Raw genomic sequence first — 20,243 nt, 5'->3', positions numbered from 1 at the left:
TTGATCGCTGGTGCAAGTAGAGACACGAAGGCAGCGCTGTGTTGGGACCCCAGGTTATCCATAGTACATCCAAGGGGGCACCGCCCGAAATGCGTTTGGTGAATGAGGGGAATGAGCAACTGCAGCGACTTTGTCACCGCCAGGGATGTGTGTGCGGTAACTCCTCTCTGAGTGATATCTCCATTGGGGGCAACCTTTTGTTTTTGATGTTATGCGGCCAGCCAGGTCGCGGAGATGTCCCGCCGCTAATCATAGCGGATCCTGGTGTTTCACAACAGCACCGCGTGGAAGTGAGGAGGCCCCAACTCTGGGAGATATTGGTGCCAAACGAACTGTATCCAGCCCATTTTCAAACTTGCAATGGGGGCAGCGGCGCCCACTTGGATGTACTTTGGATAACCTGGGGTCCTTGTCTAGCATATTGACTGTATCTACCACAATGCAATGCCGGAACACGCCCATTGGGGCGGGACTTCTGTGCAATTAAAATGGTTTCCCAACACAGCGCTGCCTTCGTGTCTCTACTTGCACCAGTGATCAAGGGCTCAACGCCCGAAACGCGTCTGGTGAATGAGGGGAATGAGCGACTGCAGCGACTTTGTCACCGCCAGGGATGTGTGTGCGGTAACTCCTCTCTGAGTGATATCTCCATTGGGGGCAACCTTTTGTTTTTGATGTTATGCGGCCAGCCCGGTCGCAGAGATGTCCCGCCGCTAATCTTAGCGGATTTTGGTGTTTCACAACAGCACCGTGTGGAAGCGAGGACGCCTCATCTCTGGGGGATATTGGTGCCAAACGAACTGTATCCAGCCCATTTTCAAACTTGCAACGGGGGCAGCGGTGCCCACTTGGATGTACTTGGATAACCTGGGGTCCTTGTCAACCATATTGACTGCATCTACCACAATGCAATGCCGGAACACGCCCATTGGGGCGGGACTTCTATGCAATTAAAATGGTTTCCCAACACAGCGCTGCCTTCGTGTCTCTACTTGCACCAGTGATCAAGGGCTCACCGCCCGAAACGCGTTTGGTGAATGAGAGGAATGAGCAACTGCAGCGACTTTGTCACCGCCAGGGATGTGTGAGTGGTATCTCCTCTCTGAGTGATATCTCCATTGGGGCAACCTTTTGTTTTTATATATAGATATATATATATATATATATATATATATATATATATATATATATATATATATATATATATATATATATATATATATATATATATATATATATATATATAGTTTGACAAACGCGTCTCTCTTTTTATGCTGGGTCGTGGGAGACCTGAACAACAATAAAGAAGCCTCATCCATGCACACTTCGTGTACGTGCCTCTTCTTTGTGGGAGCAGGACTGTTTTCTTTTATATATATATATATATATATATATATATATATATATATATATATATATATATATATACATATATATATATATATATATATATATGAATATTTCTGGAGGATTACATACATTAAAATATTTGAATAATTACTTACCTACAAAGTGACTACTACCAAAGAAACTGTAACACAATTTGTCCGTGATGTAATGTCTCCTATCTACGTCTTACAGTTTCTCTCTCTCCATGTTTGTTTAAAAATAACTGTTTTTAGTCTTTTTTGGAAGCAGACTAAAGGTGTGAGTTAGAGAGTTATGAACAGAATATTCCATCATAGACTCCCTATTTGTGGGGTTCAATAATGATTTGCTTTTTATAAATATACTCACAATTTGACGGCCATCTAAACCAACAAGGCTCACCACCAAACTTTTGATGCCTTCAGAGGAAGATGGCAGTTTCTTTGAAGGTACGGATATCACTGCTGGGGAAGTGTTGTTCTCTAAATATGGCAGTCTGTCAGGGTGATAAACATAATGTCTACTGTCACACTGATGTGCAAAGTGCACACTACCTAACCATAAATCAGGCCCTAAATCATCTTCACATCTGAGTTTGGCTGGGAAAGAGTTCCAGTGTGAGAGGCTACCCCAGTGAAGGGCCTGTGTGAGGTTTGGAGGGATTCAAATGTTGTGCGCTCCGGTTGAAGGGATATTTTGCTTCTCTGCGTTCTTCCCCCGTCAGCAATGTGGAACTGGGAGCAACGATAGGTTGGTTGGCCTGGTTCTAGACAGGCAAGTTTAGATGTAATCTCCGCCTCCATAGTGAGCCATTGGAGATCTTACATGGTGAGGGTGATGTGATTGAATTTCCTGGTGTTTGTTGTTAACGGATCAGGCATATCAAGATTGGCTTATACTGGGACCAGTGCCTTTTCTATAAGTAGCACTATACTGTGGTCTGTTTTTCTAAATGACAATAGGTTGTACAAAAGAACTAAAGCCTGTTTTAGTGAAGATAGGTCTGAGACATCTGAAGGAGAAACGGGTAACTGGGGCTGGTTTGGTGGTGTGTTTGGCATGTGAACTGATAGTTAGGTTTGAATCAGTCCAAAAACATAGATATTTGTATTATTGCTTTACATTTTGAGTAAAACCATCATACTTGAGTTGAGTGCCCTTAGTTGAGTTATGGTGCTCACTCTGTTTTGAACTTGGCTATACACTCCACCTTCCTCCAGATTGAAACAATACAGACTTAATTCAAAAGAGATTGTAGGCTACTTCAGTTACAAAATTTGTCACTAAAAGAAATGGGTAGTAATAATCACATAATGTGGTTGCAAAAAATTAATACTGCATATTAGGAAGGAGCATACATCTTTTTCATTACAACATGTAAGTACCTTTATTATCAAATATTTTGGAAACGTCTTCCATATCCGGAAGCTTTGGAGAACGTTTGCCTCATCGTGCCTTATGTGTAATTGCTGACTTGCATTGTTAAGTGTGCAAGAAATAGCGTTATACACAAAAAGTCTGTATTTTGTTTGATTGTGCCTTTACTGTCTAATTGATTTTCTAAATACACCTAAAGTATATGTAGCAAACATGAGAAATATAGACTCTAACTCATTTATTTTGATCTATTTAGGAATGACAGCTATCCCGTGTGCATGCTTAGGAATCTTCCTTGGTGGCCTCCTCGTAAAGAAGCTTAGCCTCTCTGCCTTGGGTGCCATTCGCATGGCCATGATGGTGAACCTGGTATCTACTGCTTGCTATGTCTCTTTCCTTTTCTTGGGCTGTGACACTGGACCTGTAGCTGGCGTAACAATTCCCTATGGAAACATGTGAGTATTCACAGAAAATTGCAGAGAGGAGGTAAAATGTAAAATTGCCATCTGGAATGTGGAATTTAGTGAGGTTAGGTAGTGGCTTCCAGTATGATAGCCTCATGTAAATGTGATGTACTCTTAGAGATTGCACAAAGACATAAGGGATTTATTATAAGAGCATTGTAGACAGATGAAAACTTAGGGGCATATGTACAAGCTACTATTGTCACAGGAACGTCACTTTTTGTGACGTTCTTATGGCGATAGGGGCCTTTCCTTATGTACAAGGCAGCGTTAAGCCACTGAACGTGGCTTAACGCTGCCTTGTACATAACTCACCCTTTCACGCTTTGCTTATCATGAAAGTGGCATGCAGTGGGTGTTGTGGTGGGCGTTCCACCACAACACCCATGTATTTGACGCTGCCCTCTATGTAGAAGGGTGGCGTACGTAGGAGGCAGCACCAAAATTAAGACCAAGAAAATCCTGGTTTCAAGTTGGCGAAACGAGGAGAAATGGATTGTTTCTCCTCGTTTTTGCTTTTCCATGTGTGCTGCCTTGTGCAGCACGCATGGAAAAAACATAATGCCATGGTTTGTTTATGTACAGGAAGGTGTTCCTTCCTGTACATAAACACACCTTTTAAAAAAATGGCATTTTGTAACTTTCATGTGTGCTGCATGAAGCAGCACACATGAAAGTTACAAAATGCCATTTTAGGATTGTTTATGTGCAGGAAGGGCACCTTCCTACACATAACCAATCCTCTCCCCTGCACGCAGACACCCTTGCACTCTGGTGCAAGAGTGCCTGCGTTGGTGCTAAGTTGTTAAACTTAGCGACATCGCAGGGGGAAACGCAAGGCTGCACCACCTTGTAAATATGGTGCAGCCTTGCGTTTCCGAAGTGGCAGAGCATGTTGTTAAGCCCAGGAGGCTAACAACACCCTCCCCACACTTTTGTGATATACCACTCCGCAGCCACATTGTGTATGCCCTTTTCTGAAGAGACCACCTCTTGAGCATATTATGGTGGTACAAAATCAACACAGCAAGTTAAGAGAGTGGTTAATATTGAGATGTTAACATATAAGCAATCAATTTATATGCCTAGTCGTGAAAAAGGTAACCGTATTACAAAAACACATTTTCACGTAGACAATGATGTGAACAAAATCGTGCTTTAGTCTAACGAAAATCAATTTGGTGGAAAATGCTGAGAGTGAAAGATGTGATCAAGGTCTGTTTAATCAATTGAATCTATCAAATTTCCTCCTATCTTTGTGTTTTCCAGAGAATGAAAATACTGAAAATACTGAACAACTGAAAGCGTATTTTCTGGCAGCATGACGCATGCAATAACTATGGTGTCTTTGTTCTGTTTGCAGTTCTGTTCCTGGCTCTTCCTTGAACCCATACTCCCCTTGCAATAACGAGTGTGAATGCCAGACGGACTCCTTCACTCCGGTTTGTGGAGCAGATGGTATCACATACTTATCCGCTTGCTTTGCTGGCTGCACTAGCACGGTAAAAGGAAACTCTTCATTGCATCCTTTCAGCAACTGTAATCGTAAAACATTACTTTAAAGTTTTAACTCATACAGGTGCTCTATATGGGAATCCCACATGAAACACGTTATATTTAAAAATGTTATAGGAAGGATTTAAAATAGGTCCAATATACTTCTGTAATGAATTGATCTAGAGTACACACTTAATAACTAATGTCAAAGGTCATAATTCAAAGACAATTCAAAAGGAAATAACAGGTGAAGTACATGAAAAAAGTAGCAAAAGATAAAGTCGTCCGATCACCTCCTGTTTGCCTACAAAAATGTAACTAAACATGGGGCCTTCTTTATGAAGGTCTTGCGCCGCCGGTGCGTCACTTTTAAAATGGGAAAAAGTGACGTACCCGTGGCGCAAGGCCTTCATAAATGAGGCCCATGATGTGTTGTGAATAGGGGAGAAGAGAGATTGTGGCGCAGCAGCCAGCGCTGCCGACTTTGAAACTGGGGATACGGGTTTGAGGCTCAGCGTCCTCTCAATTCTGTGATTCTGGGCAAATCGATTAATCTTCCTGTGCCCAATTGGGTAGCACTTGGATAACCTCACGGTTAATATACAGCACTCTATATATCTGCTAATCACAAATGTTAAAATCTTAGGATTGATTTTCATTTAGTCTAGTAAAGTGTTTCTTTAATTTAAGTCAATCTGAGGATGCTGCTCTAGCCCTATCACGTGTAACTGGTGGTTGAGATCAAGCTCACTACGTGGCATGCTCTTCATCACAGGTGGAAAACACACAAAAGCTAATTTCAGGTGAGAGAGAGAAACTCTATAAGGGCCCTGGGAACACATGCACGAGATTCCCTTGTCATTTTGCAATGGTGATGCCCTGCTAACTCTGCTGCAAAGTTCTTTCTTCCGCCAATGGCTGTGTCACCCAGTGGAGTAAAGCAAATTGATGGGGGCCCCTGTAGAATGTGTTGGGTGGCCCCTGGGTTTCCCCCAGCTCACATGTAATCATTGGCCTTGGGCTAAATGATGGCTCTCTGAAGTGTTGGAGGCCCCAGTAGGGTCAGCAACACGCACCTGCGCTGCAGGAGCAGTAGGGGTCTGCATTACCCCCCTGGTCTCAGCAACCACCCAAAACGTATTCATAGTCCTGCATATCTACCAGACTCATCCACTTTCCTAGAATTCTTTATTGTTTTGTCCTTCTATGCTTTTTGCTTTTCTGCTGCCGTTCTTGTTTAATTAACACTTACAGGTCCCCACCCAGCTACTACTTCTTCTTAGCATGTCACTGTCTTACAGTCTGCATCTTCATGTAGTCTCATTTATTTATATTAATTGTGCAGTCTCACCCTATACCTTTTCAATAGATATGTAAATTACATCATAGGACCACCATTCACCAAAAATAGCGTATAGATTCTGAGTGGTATGACCATGGTTTGCACAAGCCACCTCCTTCCGGACAGTCACAGTGGAGTCACAAACGAGGCTGAGGAAGTTGGAAAATATGATTCCAAAATTGGTCAACTCCCTCTTCAAATGAGACAAAGTAAAGAAATAGTCTGTAATATAAGAGGCACTAGATAACAAATCAAATCACTGGAGTAACAATATCTACATTTAAGAAGGGGTGGCACCACTCTGGACACCAAAGTAAAAAGGAGAGCAGTTGAAGATGTAGGAAAAAGTAGAAAGTAGGAGCCAAATGTAAAATCTCTTTCTGGTTCTTAGGCCAGTGATTAACAAACTTACATGCTTGGCTACTGTAATGTAGTAAAAAGTACCTTTACAGGTCATACATTTATTTGTGACTCACAAAGCACCTTTTGTGATTCACTATCAATTTTCAAAAAGGAAGGGCTGATAATGTGACATCATTTTCATCATTGCTATTCACTGCAGATACAGTCTCAAACCATTAAGCATATACTGATACCAAACACGTGGTGGTATCTGATTTATCCACCTGGTGAACGGGGGTTTCTTGCCTTCTTGAGATTAGACAGCAGCACAGGGGGCCACAGAATGGGTTGCTCCCCTGATCTCCCTGATCTCATTCCCTGCATGCCTCTTTTTATTTTTTAAGCAGCTACATCTATCAAATGGGTGCTTTTTAAAACAAATGTCAGCATGCAGGGAGTAGTAAAATTGCTCCTACTTCATACATGTTGTGGAGGAATGAGTTTTTGCCACTTCTTGTTGATGGAAATCTTTTGCTGGGACTAATTATTATATCAGTTACATCACACAATGAAGCTCGGCTTGCTAACTATTCCGTGTGCACTACACAATCTGGACTGTTTATTTTGTTGGGGTTTTTTTTGTCCTCATTCTGCCAACTCCCTTGTTTGGGCTCCTCTTACCTCTCTTTACCAGAATGTGGAGGCCCTCGAGAAAAGAGAAAGAGTGGAGATTCCCCACAAAGACAGTGCTGTTTCCACTTCCATCTCCTATTCACTTGTGGGGGCCATTGCGAAAATACTGGAGAGGCCAGGACCAACAGCATATTTGGCTTAATTATAGGACTCACTTGTCTTCTCCCTCCAGACCACCAGTGCAGTCCAATTCTTATATCGGCTTGTTGGATCTCAAGCCATATCTGAATCGCTTGTGTAAATAATATTCTTTAAACATTCCATTAGGGTTGGGGATTTCCCAGATTTTCAGAGCCTGCATATCTCCCGTCTCGCCAATACTATCACATAAAATATAAGCTTTGAACTAGGTGCATTCAACTGATAGCATATGTAAGTCCAAGGAATATCACGCAGGGGCTTACCTCAATTGCCTTCCCGAATATTTCCTCCAAAAAGTTGCACACCCCTCTCCAATAAGGTTTAATTTTTGGACACTCCATAAACAAATGCATATTATCTGCTGCAGGATACTTGCACCTTGGACAATTATATGTGTTACCTGTGCCCTTTGATAACTTCTGGGGAGACCAGTAGACCCTGTGAGTAGTTAACAGATGATTCCTCTTAAGCGATGCAGGTTTTACTACTGTCTGTAACATACCGAAGGAGTCAGTCCAGAGTTTCTTGATGTCTTCATCCCTGTATTCTGTGCCCCATAAGCTTGTAATTTCGGTTTCTATTTTGTCCTCAGCTTCCAAAAATGCCCAATACCAAAATTATATTTCTTTTTTCCACTTATCTGTTCTTTTCACTTGGTCGAGTTTGTGGTTCTCCTCCTCCTGGGGTCAATTTTGTGTTGCCCACCAGGAGCCTTGCTGTTAATATTTAAACCTAGTCAGACTACCTCTAGCAAGGTTATTAACCGCATGCGTGCGGCCGCGATTTTCACGCTGTGCGGCTTTTTTTTAAAAACCGCGTTACATGACGAGCTGAGCTCGTCATGAGCATGTGAGAGGCGCAACTCATGACGAGCTCAGCTCGTCATGAGCATGGAAGGGGTTAAGCCCTTCTCAGCTTACCAAACTGGAGTCCCTTTTAAGATCTGCCCAATAGTATATGCCTCCTGCTTTCAAAGGCTGACTAAGTTGATCTCTCAGACATTCAGGAGTGCCTGGAGACTCCCAAATCGGGGCTTGCGATGAGTAGTATGGGATTTTCAGTCTCTTTCTTATGTGAACCCAGGTTTCTAACGCAGAGCTTAAAATCTTCAGCCTTACTTTTTTTTTAATCTTTGGATTGCCGTATTTATAAAGAAAATGTTTCTGACCTTGACAGACATCCCTTAACATAGCTTCAAATAATAGTCCCAGTGATGATCAATAGGTTTATTAGCCAACCTGCAATTTTTTTTTAAAAATGAAAGGCATAAGAATAGGTAAGTAGATCCGGTAAAGCCAGTCCTCCCACCTCAAGCCCTTTTCTAAACTTTTTTCATGCTATTCTTGGGCCCTTCGAGGACCAGATAAAGCTACCGATTTTTCCCTGTAGCTTAGCTATGTCTTCGTTTCTAATTGATAGGGGGCTAGAGTTATAGAGGAAAGTGATTTTAGGAAGAATAATCATTTTTAGAAGGTTTACCGTCCCATAGATGTTTAAAGATAGGTTTGCCCATTGTTACAATAGACCCGTTATCTCCTTACTGACTTTCTTCCAATTCACTTCAGGAATATCCTTTAATTTCTGAGATATCTGTACACCCAAGTACCTCATTTGGTTTTTGGCTCCCTGACTCCACGACCTCTTTCCCATATTAACCTTGTAACCTGATATTTTACCAAAGCTCTCTGCCTTCTCCATTAGATTAGGGATTGCTTCTTGAGGGTTTGTGGTATAAAGAATCAGGTTGTCTGTATGTAGGGCTAATTCTACTTCGAAGTCACCCGATCTAAAGGGGGAAATTGAGGGGTCCACCCTGATCCAATTAGCGAAAGGCTTTATATACAAATCAAACAAAAGCGGGGACAGGGAGCACCCCTGCCTTTTATTTATTAATTTTTTTATAAAGTTTATATAGCGCAAACTAGACCCGAGAGGGTATCAGAGCGCTTTACATTTAGGATTGTTGCGTTAAGAGTTACATCAGATACAAGAGCATAGCAAGATACAGTACACATAAACAATGAATCACAAATTTGTAGGAGGGAAGGGAGGAAGGAGTAATAGCGGGGAGACTACTAGGAACTGTGCCCAATGTCCGGCTGGGTATGTAACGGTCAAGGGGAAACAAGGGCCAATCTCCTCATTAGCTGTCTAGCAGCTCCACCGGGCATCAGCCATGTTGCTCAGGTCTCAGTATTCAGGAAAACCAGATTTTAGTTTATTAGATGTGAGAAGGTTATATAGCGCTGGCTAGACCCGGAGGTATCAGAGCACTATACAGGAGGAACATTAAGTTACAAATTACATCAGTTTCAATAGAGTAGTAAGGTATAGTTAACAAACAACGAGGATGAGAGAAGTTGTAGGAAAGGAGGGAAGGAAGGAGCCATAACAGGGAGACAAAGAAGAACTGTGTCCGATGTCCGGCTGGGTAGGTGACGGTCAAGGGGGAAACCAGGGCCAATCTCCTCATTAGTTGTCTAGCAACTCCACCGGGCATCAGCCATGTTGCTCAGGTCTCAACGTTTGGGAAAAACAGTTTTGAATAGATACATAGGGTAGGATAGAGGTAACAGAAGGAGGTGGAGGGAGGGAGTAAAAGCAAGCCAGAGAAGGAGCGGGGGCTACCAGTTAGGCCGATGGGGGATGTGATCAAGGTCTGGTCAGAGTCTGGTGGTAGGGAAAACTGTGGCAGCCATCTTGGGGTAAGGCCAGGGATTCTGACCTTGGAAATAGACACTGCCGTTACCCATTTTAGTCTTTCAGTGGAGTATTTCCTTAGGAGATTGACATCCCTCATGGTGGGTCGCCTCCACAGTGTTTCACAGTCCAGTCACAGTACACTCAGTCCTCCTTGCCACTGTTTATACACCTATTACACCAAGCCCGATATCATCAGGAAATAAAAGCGATCTGCTTCATCTTACCCGGGCCGCCATTTTAGGGTCAGGCACCGAACAGCTTGCAGGACATCGGGAATCTGCGGTCGGCCTCGTTATCAATTGCTCCTCACGCTTACCTATCGCATCGAGGGTGGAAAGCCTTAATGCAGACTTGCTAGACTTGGGGATGCAGGCGGTAGTCCCAAACGCTGCCCAGGTCACTAATATCAGGGCAGGGGAGGCTCCCGCGCTCCACCTGTGTTCAACAGTAGTCCCGGTGGGCGATCCATTGCCTAACCCCAATGCCAATACTTGCCACGATACGTGCTTATTCAGGACCCTCAGCGGTAACCGGGGCCTCGGGCGGATGCAGCAGCGGCACCTGGGCCACTTACAGGTGATTCTGCGGAGGCGAGGGGGGCATCCCACACCTCCACAGCCACGAGGCCACCCCTCACTCACCTTTCCACATCTCTAGGGGTCCACCACTCACATCAGGGGTGCGAACCGCCCAGTCATCTGATCACTCTCGGGCCGCCGCCTCAGTATGTCTGCAGCCACCCGACACAGCCCGACTCCCAAATCCGTACTGGGTGGGTATGGCAGCGTGGCTTCAGGGTAGTAGGGCCCTAGCTCTGGTGCCCACAGGATATGTGCGGCTGCGCCACCGTCTCCTGGATATCGCCGCTACGTGCAGCCCGGATACCACACAACACACTCCAGAGGCCGCTGCGCATGTCTGCTCCCCCGGCTTCACCGTCGTGTTTCTCGGGGTTCACAGGGCCCAGCTCCTCGGGGATAGCCGCATACAAGAGTGGGAGGCTTCCAACAAACGTACAGACAGATTGAGCTCTGCCCCTCTGGGATAAATACAGGATAATCCGGGCTGTTGTCCCGGCCTCGGCGGAGCTCCCCCTTCTTCTACGTGGCCATCTTGGCCAAAACCCCGCCCTACTTACCTATTGTTATGCCTTTCATTTTAAAAAAATTCGCATGTTGGCTAATAAGACCTAAAGATCATCTTTGGGACTATTATTTGAAGCTATGTTAAGGGATGTCTGCCAAGGTCAGCAACATTTTCTTTATATTCTGCCTTGTTCCTCTTGTAATACTCAACCAATCTGATAATTCCCCATTGACCAACACCTTTGCCCTGGGGTTCAGATATACATTTTGTACCGCCTTAATCATGTTTCTCGGAAACCAAAGCCATTTAAGGTCTCCCACGGATATGCCCAGTTCACTTGATCAAAGGCTTTGGCGGCATCTATTGCCACTATAGTTAAAGGGACCCCTCGAGTTTCTGCCATATCTATAGCCCCCATTATCTGAAAGGTTAGTTCATTAAGCTGCCTCCCTAGTATAAAGCCCCTTTGGTCAGAGTGAACCACCCCTTTTATGACCGTAGCAACTCGTGATGCCACAATACCCGTGAAGATCTTATAATCTATATTTGAAAAAGATATAGGTCTATAAGAATCTATCTTCTGTGGGTATTTATTTGGTTTTAAAATTAAATTAACATGACCGAAGCCTCTGCCCATGAACTAGGTGGATTTTCCCCATTTATATACATTTTATTAAACAAAGTTTTTAAGACTGTCACCACTCTATCTATGATACACAAATATATCTCCACTGGCAGACCATCGGGTCCGGCTGCCTTTGCCCTTACCATTTTTTTGCACTGTGCCCTAACTTCTACTTCTGTAATGTCTGCTTCTAGGACTTTCTTCTGTTCCATTGTTAATTGGGGGAGTATCATCGTTTTTAGCCAGTTCTCTATATTCTCTCAACCTGGTATTGTAAATCGCTCATAAAGCCTCGGGCTTCTTCATGACTATCTATATCCGCGTGAAGCACTTCTCCAGACCCTCTTTTAATTAGATTTCTTATTGTATTTCTGGCCCTATCCGCTTTCGCTTTCCAAGCCAGAAAGGAACTGCTCTTCTCCCCATATGCGAAATGCTGAAGCTTGCTTGCTCTTCATCTGTCTAGTAGCTTTTTATCTAACTGGGCCTGGAACTCAACCTGCCGACTCTCCAATTCCTTCGCTAATACTGGTAAATTACTTAGGCCTTCCATCGATGCTTTCTGCAATTCCCCTTTTTTTCCTTAATCTCTCTGACTATCTGATCTTTAGCTGAGCCCATATTAAATTGAATATACTCATCTTTATTTTCCCTTAAATCACAAATTACTTCCTCATCTAATAAGATCGCCCTGTCTAATGTCCACCTCCTCTGTCGTTCTTTTCGCAGAAACCTCAGAGACATGGCCACTGCCGAGTGATCCGATAAATAATATGATTTACTGTCTCCACATCTATGTATAGCTCCTGATCTATAAGGAAATAATCTATCTGTGAAAAGGAAAATCTCTAGCTTCCCTAATCTTGCTACGCCAGATGTCCACCAAGTTAAATTCTCTTATCATGTTCCTTAAACTTGCAAATGTTTTTGGGGGGCTAATGTGTTTAACTTGTGAGGTGCGGTGTAACTCTTTGTTTAGAATTAAATTAAAATCACCTTCCATAATAATCGGTGCTGTTGTCTCTAATAAGCAAGATTCAAGCTTTAATAGTGCCTCTGGATTGTTCTCATTTGGCCCATAGTATACTACACACACTAATGTTCTGTCCTGAATCAATATGGTGGCCCCCAACCATCATAATTGTATTCAACCTATCCATAACTTAAAGCTTTTTTCCTTATAGCACCTTAACTCCTTCAATCTAGAGCCCAGCTTAATAATGAGGACTAATTTTTCCCTCTGCTCCCCCACACCCAGTGATCCCCCCCCCCCGGGAAACCCCCTTTCTACTCCATAGGTGGTTCAATCTCACCTTCGTGACCCCATCCCAAAAAGAAGCATTAAACTAAATCAGCCTATTACTTCATACTAAATATACACAATGTCTCTGTCTCTACTGACAGTACTCCCTTTATTGTGAAAGACTCATCCCTCCATCTGTACTAGAAGGGTGTCCACCTCATCCGGGTTGCTGATATTGTGCATTTTGTTTCGACACATTATTTTTAACATGGCCAGAAACTTCACTTGACCCCCTACTCCTTACTTCTTTCATTCTGACCCCCAGCCATTGCCTCTGAGCAGGTCTTTTTCCAAGATCTGACCTTATATGGTAACTGAAATTTTCATGCATTAAAGATCCCTCTTTCAAAGCGTGCTCCAGCACTAGCTCCTTCACCCCATAGGTATGGAAATTTATCAGAATGTTCCTCAACGCCTTCCAAGTTGGGTTTAGCTTGAAAGGGTCTCTATGAACTCTCTATATCTCCTTCTCGAGCTCAATGTCAGGTAAAGTAAAGTAAAGTCCACATTTGTAAAGCGCACAATCACCCGTAAGGGTCTCTAGGCGCTGGGGGGCCGTCGGGAAGATTAAGCGAGCTATTGCCCAGAGTCACATGGTGCTGGGCTGACCTGCCGCCGGAGCCGGGGATCGAACCCTGATCCCCAGATTCCAGCGTCAGTCGCCCTGGCCGCGGCGCCACAGGTCTGTCCTTCAAAATGCCTTCTCTCAACAGGTTACACACAAAGGCCTTGTTATCTCCTCCCTCTGATTCTTCCGGTACTTTGAGGATTCTCAAGTTATTTCGTCTGGCCTGCATCTCAAGTCTCTCAATGTCCTCTTGTAAGGCTCTGTTCTGTACTCTTAATTTCTCTAAGTCTTTAGTGTTGTCTAACACGGCTTCTGACAAGACCTTCACCTCATTCTCTAGCACCCCAATTCGCTGTGCTACATCATCGAGTTTTCCTTCAAGAATATCACACTTATCTTGTATCTCTTTCTGGATAGTCTCAAAGATATCTAATTTTGTAAAGATGTCCTGCCTCAAGCTCAGAAACAATAGTTCGACCTGACTCTTCACCTCCCTCCCCTCCTTGCGTTTTGTCCGTATTCACTACCTTAAGGTACTGCCACTACCTAAAGGTAGACTTAAACTGGAGGTGGAAGAGGTGGGGGGAGGACTGGCATTTCTTTCTGCCTTCGGCTTCCACTCTGGTCATCCCCACCTTGTGTACCTGCTAATGGGGAACATTGATTTTCCAGCTGTAGAGGGACCGAATTTGACTGAGTAGTCTTATTCGCTCCGCCCTTGGGTGCAGCAACATGCTCCATTATTTTGAAGTAAGAGCTAAGGGACGGGTGAGGGGTTTATCGATTTTCGCATCGCCTTAGCACTACATCGCTTTGGCTTCCCCCTGGATGTTATCACCTTTCTCTTAGGGGAGACCAGTATCACTTCCCGAACCACCTTAGCTGATATCTATTCTTTATTTGGGTGGACTGTACCTCCCTACTTATACAGGTGCTGGTAGTGGCACTGCCCCCCCCTCCCCTACCAATATATCTGTTCTCCTCTGTGAGCTAACAGTGCCTTCCTTATCTATGGTATTTGTTGTATTCGAGCCCCCTCCCTTTTCCCTCCTCTCTTTATCGAGCTGAGGTGCCTTGGGGGGGGGAGTCCCTTTCCATCGACAGAGGGAAAGACAAGTTCCTTTTACCTCAGTTTGTTGGGTCTGCCCACTCCTGCACCTTACCACCTCCTCAGGTCGTGAATTTAAATTAGGGTCTTTGTCCTCCTCGCCTTACCACACACAGCTTCTCTTCTCTGACTCCTCCATCTTCCCTGGAAGTCTTGTTCTGGAGCTGGCTCTGCCTGCCCAGAATCCAACCAGCGCTGCGGCTCTCCTCCAGAGGTCCACTACGCGCCTCCAGACCCTCGGCTGTCCCTCGGTGCCTCGACCCACATGTTTTCCGACCGGTAAGAATTCTGTTTTTTTTTTGGGGGGCCGTCTATTAACACTCCTTCACTTTGTCCTTTTTCCAGCTGAATCTCCGAAGTATTTTCAGATTAACTCAGCCCATGCCTCTCCGTGTTCAGGGAGCTCGACCGACCGGAGTCTGCCTGCCGCCATGTTTGCCTGTTGGTGCTGTTGTGTCCACAACCTGGATTGTGACATGCTTTGTATAAAAGGCATTATGTCTATGTACAAATCGGTAGCAGTGATAAACCCCTCATGACCACCCACAGTTCAAGCTTATAAATGGGCTTTGGTGAGATGATAAGTAGTAACATGTGAGAAACACACTCTCAAGGCAGTCTGAAACTCTCAGACTCCGATTTCTGTAGTCATTTGAGACACTAAATCCTCATAGGCAGCAAGAATACTGTACAGGTTGCTTTGGAAGAACGAAACACAACCTGATAATAACGTGTGGATATCTTCAGAATGCACTGTTAGCCATTTTATCCATATCTGGACTACATGGACAAGGTGCTGAGGCTTGCCCAGAAAGAGTACTTCTTAGGTCGGTAAGAAAACCATTCAGTGCTTTTTGTCACGATGAAACATGGTTCATCCGACCTCTCTGTAAAGTTATCTGGCCTTGCGGAGCCCTGCTTAGCTTCAGCTTCCACCTTACCCAGCTAGAGAACTTTGACTTCAACAAAGTGACTAAGGTCAGAGGTAACATTTTAGAATTGGGGCAAGGTGGCAAATCTATCCAATCCATGAAGAAACTTTAGCAGCTATGAAACCCAGATGTGTCCTGCTCTGAGCTTTTGGTGCCAACCCAATGGCTTCATCAGTAGCTTGACAATGGCAAGCCTAACTTCAAGGGTCCCTCATCGGCCATATCCTTGGACATAACCCTGCTAGATTTTGACTTCCATTTCATACACTAAGTCAGAAGGTAAAATGTAGTGTATCTGGCCTCCATTTCATTACAGTCCATTAAGCTCAACCTGAAATCACGCATAAATCCAGTTCAACAGCAAACAATGACTTTCAATTGTGTTTTACTTTTTCTTATTGCCTTTTCCCTTAAATCTTTAACAATTTTTTATCATGTTTTCACTTAAAACTTTAAAAAGTATTATCTTGTTTTCTGGCTTTAAATGGTTGGTACTGTGAGAACTCATCTTGCATTTCTCTGGAAACTTGCCTGCTGCTTTGGCTACAATCGCCAAGAGTTGAACAGAGATTCTCTAGGGACGTTTGTCATCACCTAACCAGGGAGGATTCATTAAGTTGGTGGGAGTAACCCACCACTCGCAAATAAATAATCACGTTTCCTCACAGGAAGTGATAAAGTTATGAAATTATGCTAAAAATACCACAGCTACGGCTCACTATTATCTGTCCTGTGGTAGAAGTAACATGTAGCGTAACATTTGTTATGGGAATGTATGTGTTTTTGTTATCTGCTTGCATGCCCGTTTTCACATGTGACACTAGACCAGAGAAGACTGGCACCACCTTACTTACATTGCAGAGAGGAACAGGTGTAAGGTGGTTTAAGACAGCGCCTGCCATTTTAAAATGGTTGATTATCCCTAAATCTAGCGTCAGATTAGTGTTTCTTTGTTTAATGTGTCTGTGTTCGTCAGTGGTTCATAATTTTTTGAATAGCTACATTTTTATATTTTTGGGACTGGGATATAGTGGCCCCTGGTTGTGGGTCATGGCTTTGAAGAAATATTGTTTTGGATTTCGAAAATGTTTGTGCTATTTCATTCAATTGGGGCGCTATGTCAGGTAGGAGGTGGCCTACGCGAACCATGGGCATACTACTTATAATTTATACATATATATAATCTATAAGCTATTTTTGTTGGATGGTAGTCCTATGATGTCCTTTACATATCTATTGAAAAGGTACAGGGTGAGACTGAACAATAAGTATAAATAAATGAGACTACCAAAAGATGCAGACTGGAATGCAGGGATATGCTAAGATGAACTAGTAGCTGTGTGAGGACCTGTTAGTGTTAATCAAACAGGGACGGCCGCAGAAAAGCAAAAAGCATAGAAAGCACAAACGAAAATAAGACAATCTAGCTACTCCCAGCGTTCGGATTAAGTTACAACGTGAATACAATGTAGTTTAAATAGAGCCAACCAAAAATAGGCACTTTTCACTACTATTTGCTTGTGTCTCTAAATGATTAGGAATTCCTTCTTAGACAATTGCTTTGCTGTCAATGCATCTATATTCGTCTAGAAAGCCAGACAAAACGGACTGCCGCCTCATAAAACACGAAAATAGTTGCCAAACTTAGTGTGTCAAGCACAAAAAGAGGCAAATTCTTTTTTCTAGCCAAAAGAAACACTTCGAACAAAAATATATCATTTTAATTGGATTCGTGTTGTCTGCTCCGTGGAGCTGGGAATATGAAACGTCTTCTTTGGATTACAGTTCTCAAAAGAGAGCCCTGTGGGCCGAAGCAGTGAAGTCACACCGCTGGAGAGAGCCCTACAAATCCGCAGCCCTCCTTATCTGTTAGCATGTCCTGTGCATGCACACCTATCTAAGTCTTTGTGCTGCTAGAGTGTTAATGGCATGCCCTTGAGCTTACCTCTTTTATGTGTGCCACTGCATGAATGTAGTTTAGGTAGATACAAAATGCATCCCTGATTGCAAATGCTATGCTGTGCAAAATTAATATTGATAACATTGTATTTGAAACAGCATCTTAGTAATTGTTCTGCCAGTTTAACTAGGAATCAGGGTATACGTGCTAAACGTGCAAAATACTGAACTAGGAATCCATTTTTGCCCTTCGTTATTCGCAGGGCTACTTGAATGTACCTTGCCTAACATCAAAAATAACATTGTCAGTTCATCAGCTAATTTTAAGCCAAAATTATCCAGAACAGTGAAATTCATTTAAATCACTTTAAGAATATAACATTTTAGGCGAAAGTTGCTGGTAAATAATTAAGCTTGCACTGTCCCATTTCAAGGTTCTGTAGCAGTACGTGCTTAGAACTGGGTTGAAAATAATGCAAATATACTTCCAAACTACGCATTCAAACTCTAATGATTACCATATAGCAGAGACATCATTCTTGACTCTCGTCTCCACTGGGAGTCTACTTTGCCTTTATGCGGATCCATTCCTGCTGCCGACCACTGTGAAAATACGACATTTAAGCCAACACACGAATACTGCCCAAGTGTGTTAGATTTGTGAGTGATATCCTGAAACTCTATAGTCAATGGATAGCGATAATCTGTCTACACGGTTAGTGTGAAGATTAAATGTGAAGCTCAGGTCGATTGAGTTAGGCTGAGATAACCTTGCCAGTTCGAGCTATTCACTTGCCTAATAGTTTCATTTATTTAAACTTTTTTTATGTTTTAGGAAATAAAACATCAATAAATTACAGGTGTGCAGCTGCCAATGAATACAAAATGAGAACATTTAACTAATTATGGTACTCATAAAAGCGTACACTGTAATTGACTGATGCAAAAAGGAACAACAAATAAACATTCCCAATGTTCACATTTCATTAAAGAAAGAAACCATAATCCGTTCACTTTTGTTTATTTCCAAAATAAAGCAAACAAAGGGCATGGGAAAGCAAAAATGAAAAGAAAATGGAGGAAGACATATAATTAAAAGCAAATTCAGAGGCCAGGAAAGAGGATTTGTAAGGACTTGCAAGCACACTTCAACATCAGCATCTTTTAATTTGGCAACTTTTATCTAAATGACAGTACTTATAACTGCATCAAAGCAACTATTAAGTGAAAACGTTCACAAAAGTATATGAATATCCTGCTCTTCACAGTACTAGCAAACATCATTTGGCATGAATACATCCTAAATATCACTGAGGAGAGTTTGCTAAATTACGCTAAATTATTTGAGCTTCATTTGGGTCTATCACATTCAGGAAAGAGGAGGCAAAGGCACTGTGCAGGGGATTCACATTTTTTATTCCGCTTGAAAAAAGCTGAGGAATGTTCTCAGGGATGAAACAAGCACAAACTAAATATAGTAAGCAGGATGTTTACTTAAAGAAGTCTTTACCTAGAAATCTCACTTTTACCATAGACACTGAGACATGGGAATAACATTCAGTGCACTTAAAAAGACGATTACCGGTTTAGGCCGGGTCTGGTGGTTCAGTTGGCATAATACATCCACTCCAGGGAATTATGTTTGGTTTGGGAATTATGTTTGGTTCGAATCGCAGCGGGTCCACGCAGTCTTACCTCCTGAGGTTGACGAAATGAATATTATTGAGTCGAATAACAATAATAAATCTGTTATTTCAGTGCAATCCTGCCCTGAGGGTGAATATGTGTGCTACCAATAAATGTGTTATGTTATTTAAAACCCTGAATATATAACATATATCTTTGACATATGCTGAAATAATAACTTCAGGTTTGTAAACAGAAATGTAGCTTATTTTTCATGTTTCCTTATTTCTGCAGGGTATTATTTCATAAAGCATATAATAAAGGGTACAGCCTTCTCATGTTCTTTTAGACGCTCAAAAATAAGGTGACAAAATGCCAATTAGAAAAAGCAAGCTGCTAGGCTGTTAAGCAAGAACTAAAAAAAGTAGGCTCTTCCTAAGACAAGAACATAATTCGCTACATCCATTGTAACTATAGTTCAATATTTCAATGTACTTTCAACAGAGAACAAAACAATACACAACTGGCTACTGGAGTTCTGTATAAAATCTTTAAGAAATCATGTTACTCACCGTTTGTAAGAAAAGTAAAAAAAAGGGCTTTCTGTAGCGCAACCACACCAATGATATTAGTGCGATGTACTTTTAGCAAGGACAAATACATTTCAGTACAACCAGCTAGCATAGCATCAGTGCACGAAATAGGGTAAGGTAGGTATTGAATCCAACTAGGAGTGTGTAGGACTAGTTGCAGTGCAAGGAGAATTCGATGTATAGATAACCTATATGTAAATGTAGATTTGCATGTTTTTATTCGTATGAGCTGTATAGACTTCTACAGTGTTATTGTACTATCTAAGAAATGAATATCACTTCTGACATTTAAATGAATATTGTTTGATAGACATGCTGAAATAGATAGGAACATCAGCAAACTTTGCACCTTTGTCACTAACGTACCATCAGATTTACCAATGGTGTAATCTTTCTGAGATCATCCAATGCTTATGGCTTTACCAGCAGCCTTAAATAACTTGCATTATTAAAGTGAATTGAGCTTTTAAAAAATATTGAAGATATGATAATGAAAATGCATTTAAATCACTCCTAGTTCAACTCATCATTTAGCCTTCAATGGGTCCCTATTTTTACTTATTTGTTGGAGTGGCA

General features: G+C 42.6%; 1 protein-coding gene across 2 annotated transcripts in view; it reads left to right on the top strand.

The window, feature by feature from the left end:
- SLCO3A1 (solute carrier organic anion transporter family member 3A1) overlaps positions 1-20,243 on the top strand; it is a 745,165-nt gene that overhangs the window by 631,533 nt on the left and 93,389 nt on the right. For both annotated transcript variants that reach the window (XM_078683157.1, XM_078683156.1), the window contains exons 6-7: positions 3,002-3,200; positions 4,573-4,711. In XM_078683157.1, the coding sequence (XP_078539283.1) occupies positions 3,002-3,200; positions 4,573-4,711 (338 nt within the window). The remainder of the gene's footprint in view (positions 1-3,001; positions 3,201-4,572; positions 4,712-20,243) is intronic.

Source organism: Lissotriton helveticus, chromosome 3_1 (genome assembly GCF_964261635.1).
Source record: "Lissotriton helveticus chromosome 3_1, aLisHel1.1, whole genome shotgun sequence".
In the NCBI taxonomy this organism is placed as follows: domain Eukaryota; kingdom Metazoa; phylum Chordata; class Amphibia; order Caudata; family Salamandridae; genus Lissotriton; species Lissotriton helveticus.
This window is presented reverse-complemented; position numbering and strand designations above follow the sequence as displayed.